This window comes from Castanea sativa, chromosome 9 (genome assembly GCF_040712315.1).
Source record: "Castanea sativa cultivar Marrone di Chiusa Pesio chromosome 9, ASM4071231v1".
Lineage (NCBI taxonomy): Eukaryota > Viridiplantae > Streptophyta > Magnoliopsida > Fagales > Fagaceae > Castanea > Castanea sativa.
This window is the reverse complement of record NC_134021.1, coordinates 4,698,107-4,702,393: the sequence shown is the minus strand read 5'-3', so window position 1 is coordinate 4,702,393 and position 4,287 is coordinate 4,698,107. Positions and strand designations below refer to the sequence as shown.

General features: G+C 34.2%; 1 protein-coding gene across 2 annotated transcripts; it reads right to left on the bottom strand.

Annotated features, from left to right (window-relative positions):
• Positions 1-575: 575 nt before the first annotated feature.
• On the bottom strand, positions 576-3,920 carry LOC142609667 (uncharacterized). Of its 2 annotated transcripts, none has more exons than XM_075781322.1 (4): positions 3,502-3,920; positions 3,242-3,353; positions 1,771-1,842; positions 576-1,161 (listed from the first exon to the last, which is right to left on the bottom strand). In XM_075781322.1, the coding sequence occupies exons 1-4, from the start codon at positions 3,636-3,638 to the stop codon at positions 1,081-1,083; spliced, it is 402 nt and encodes a 133-aa protein (XP_075637437.1). In that variant the 5' UTR covers positions 3,639-3,920; the 3' UTR covers positions 576-1,080. The 2 variants fall into 2 exon arrangements, with proteins under 2 accessions (XP_075637437.1, XP_075637438.1); XM_075781323.1 differs by having other exon boundaries at positions 1,780-1,842; positions 3,502-3,900.
• Between the last annotated feature and the right edge of the window lie 367 nt (positions 3,921-4,287).

Here is a 4,287-nt window from a genome sequence, read left to right as displayed (position 1 = left end):
CCATTTTTGTTGGTAACAAAAAGGATCATGTTGGGATTTGCACTACGTAAGTGTTTTCCTCAATCAGTCAATCGTAAAGTTTGCATACAATAAGAGAATATCTGATCTAAATATAACGTAATTAGTATCACTAAACTCAAGCAAAGTGACTAAAAGGAACTCCAGTGAAGGACCAAGCCCTTTATGTTAAAAAATTATGATAATAGTAATTTTTTTCACCATGTGATATATATAACAGAACTTGAGGACTTGCCTTGGGTCCAATGGCTCCAATGCACTGGACTTGTTGCGATGGCAACACATGACCAAAGTGGACACGTGCCATCATCAATGGGCCCAACACTCTGGAACCATTGGACCCAATCTTTGCCCATAACTCAAAACCCTTTCTGAAGCAAGAGATGTATGTGAGACAAAGAAGTCCTGAACGAAACAATAAAAAATTTCTGTCCTATTACATAGATAGCAGCCTAGCAACATTTTGCTAAGGACTAAAGTACACGAGTCTCTCTTTATTACCCCAAGTGTAGCAGGGGGGAAACACTTGCAAACCATATGAAAGCACATGCAAAACATTTTGAAACAGAAATCTATAGATTCACCGGTCTATACATCTAAATGTTGGTGATGATGACTCTTACAGACATGCAAAATTTACTCTTTCACAACCAAACAAATCTCTTGCCCAAAATTCAAGAAGATCTGTCAACAAAGATTTTCCTCCTAAAAAACAATTTACATAGAGAGAAGGTTGAAATTCCAAGACCAACCCAAACCTTCCCTCAGTAATAAGGAAAGGAGAAAAATAAGAACACCAGGGTCGGCATTATTTCAACAACTCATAGTTGAAATATCTGCTTACTAAGCATTCTACATGATAGCTGAGAAGGAACCATAAATATCATTGAAGATATATTTCCTGTGCTTGAATAACGGACAAGAGAGCTAAAAATTTGCACTCTGAAAGATTTGCTCAGAAAGTACTGCTTCCCTCAGAGACATGCTAATGACACATGAAGGTAAAGCTTAATATGCAGAAATCTCGTTTACCCAATGTCAAATTTATGGTGATCAATTAATCTAATGCAAGTTGCACTTCAGCTTGGCATCCTCAAGCTCCTGTTTTAAGGCTTCCACCCTTTCAAGCAAGGCTGAATTTTCCTGGTAACATTTGAATTTGTAAGAAAAAGAAGAGAAAAATCAAACAGAATGTAACCTTTAAGTTATTCTTAATACCCTGGAATTCCATGGTTGTCCATAAATACAGAGGTGAAAACACTTTTTTAAAGGTTTGGAAAATAAAAAAAAAAGAAATTATACAGGCCTTTTTGAAGAAATATAAATGATTGCTTTCAAGACAATTTCAGAAGTATATAAGAAAAGTTAGATTTAGGGTCTGTTTGAATATCGCTTATTTTGTTGAAATTGAAAACTTATTGCTGAAAGTACTGTAGATAAAGGTAAAAATTAGTTGAAAAAGTATAATAGGCCCATGAATAGTACCAAAAAGTGCAGTGAGCCCATAAATAGTAGCAAAAATAAGCTGAATAGTGAAATAATTTTCATTTATAATCTGTATCCAAACGGAGGCTTAGCTAAAGCACTGTATTAAATACTAATGTGCAAACAACTCTCAGCTTAGTTGTCACTAAGCTATTGAATTTGGGTGTCTCACATCATGCGGAAACTAAATGCATCCTAAAGAATGTCAACTAGAACATTGAGGGAAAGAAAAAGGAAAGTACATGATAATATGAAGTAAAGAGTCACCTTTTGTACCATTGCCAATTTCTGGTTAATGCTGGGAGCATCTTCCACCTTGTTCTCGAGAGACTCCTTAATCTGTCAAGGAGAATAATTATTCAATCCAGAGGAAAAGAGGCTGTTAAACCTCAGGTCCTCAGGTATACTTCTAAAAAGGGAGAGACAAGGAAGAAATAGAAAAATAGAGAAGAATCATAATTGTTAAGTGTACACATCACTGGAGTCTGAAAAAAGAAACTGTCAATTAGATGGCTAATTCAAATGAGTAGTTGTCATTGTGTCAACTAACCCAACTGCTGTATATATATATTGACAAATAACCCAACTGCTGTATATTGATACATCTAAATGATGGTTCCAAAGCATCCAGTCCACCATGCACATTATTCACACAATAATCTCTTAACTAGCCAACCCCCAAGGGGTAGAAGTGTAGAACAATCATCTGGAATCACACCTTATAAAGCGAAGCTTAATAGTTTAAATCTCCCATTTCCCCTCTCCTTGAGCCCAAAGTCAATCATTTAATAGACTTTTTGGTTGGAGGGGGGAAGGGAGTGTTAGCAGAGGTCCATGGCATGGATGAAATTTTGATAGGTAGTAGAGGTGCAAGGGTGATCAGAGTGTATCCTCACAATGAGACCATGGAGGAATGCATTGCATATGAGTCTCTAGAATATGAACTTCCTAAATTTGGGCCAATCCCACAAATGAATTTTTTAATAAGTCATGTAACTTGTTTAAATAATACACATGGATAGTCTTATAAATCACAACATAGTGAGTTTAAGGAAATAGCTCCAAAGTCCACACTGATTTGGAACTAAACTATATCCTTCAATGATATACATAGATAGTATTATAAATTGCTACGTAAATACTTAATACGGTAATAGTCTTAGGATATAGCTCAAAAACCACATTTTGGGTTTCCCCAAAATGGTTTATTCAATGTAGGATTATAGCTCAAATGTCATACTCCATATATGCTCTGTCATCCATATATAACACTGTAATAAGCACGCAATGTCACCAACTGAGCATACAATTCCATCCAAGTTTGAATTCACAACAGCACAAGTATTACAAGTTCAGGTTAATCACAGTAGGTTAAAACAAAACAGAATTTCAGGTTAGAAGTTGATAATTCTCACTAGAAACTCATATAACATGAAACTAAATGAAATAAAACTTTGCCAGGTTATCTCCATGGAAACATCTATACAGGGTATAAATTGATACAAATTCTCTTGTTCCTCTGTGTAATAAAACTGAATTCTTACCTATCAAAAACAAAAGGATATGAATTGATACAAACAAAAATAGATAGTTATAGCTGCAAAGGTACATTACACATATCTTGCTGCAATTCACAAAATCCTATGATACATGAGCTATGAATCTATCATATAAAAAATCCCAATAATTCCAAAGCACAAAAAACTAACCCCACAAATGAATTAAGTTGTATTTGTACCTCATTAAGTTCTTTGGCACAGTTGGTAGACCTCTCTACTTCCACATCATATTTCAGCCTCCACTCTGCAGATTCATCCATGGCTTCCCTGTTTGCAAGATCAAACTGTCTTCTACAAAGATTTTTAAGCACAAAAAAAAAAAAAAAAAAAAAAAAAATACCCATGTTCAATCACACATTAAAGAAACCAAAAAGATAGAAAGAAAGATTAGGAAGCAGAACCCATAAAGGAAAAAAAAACACAGAAGGGGAAGAAAAACCTTAGGATTTCGGAGTCATCAGAAGAAAAAGAATAATCGATGGTCCAAAGCCTCAAGTACACTGCTACTCCCAAAAACATTGCCACTGCCAAACCCACCAAGATTTTCTTTCTCTCTCCTCCCCCCATGGTTCTCATCACTCTCTCTCTCTCTCTCTCTCTCTCTAAAACACACACAGTGTCAGGGAAAGAGAAGGGTCTCTCTCTGCACTTCGACGAACAAAACAATAAAGGCAACTCACACTCTAACAACAACTCCTTACTTCGGGTTTCGATCTAGTGTCGCCTCGATAAGACTGCTTTTGTAATAATGTTTTGTTAAGCCAAAATTCGTCTCCATATACCGCTTTCGCCTTAATAAATTAAGCTGTTCTTAGTTTTTGATAAGCTATTAGGTTGTTCTTAAGGTGCGTTTGTATAAAATTAGTTTAAAATGAGTCAGTTTTGGGTTTTAAAAATTTCTTTTTAATCTCTTAAAACGTTTAATCAAATGGATCTATAATAAAAATCAAAACCAGCAAATATAGCTTTTAATAGTTTTTTTTTTTTCTAATTTTATTATAGAAAAAGTTAACAAGTGCATTAAGGACATTGGTTTAACAATTATTTTTTTATAAAAAAAAATTATGAAAAAAGAAAAAAAATCAGTTTTTATATATTCCATGAAAATGGAATTTAAACTTTTTTAAAAATAGTCATTAACAAATACCCTAAGGTACCTATTAACTAAACCATTTTATTTTATTTTTTATTTTTAAAAGGTTCCTACAAGGATGGCAAGATGTAA

Coding starts and splice junctions, on each gene's coding strand:
- LOC142609667 (XM_075781322.1), bottom strand. CDS start 3,638: ATGAGAACCATGGGGGGAGGAGAGAGAAAGAAAATCTTGGTGGGTTTG. Junction 1,843..3,241: donor GTGCCAAAGAACTTAATGAG/GTACAAATACAA, acceptor TCTCCTTGACAG/ATTAAGGAGTCTCTCGAGAA. Junction 1,162..1,770: donor AATTGGCAATGGTACAAAAG/GTGACTCTTTAC, acceptor AAATGTTACCAG/GAAAATTCAGCCTTGCTTGA.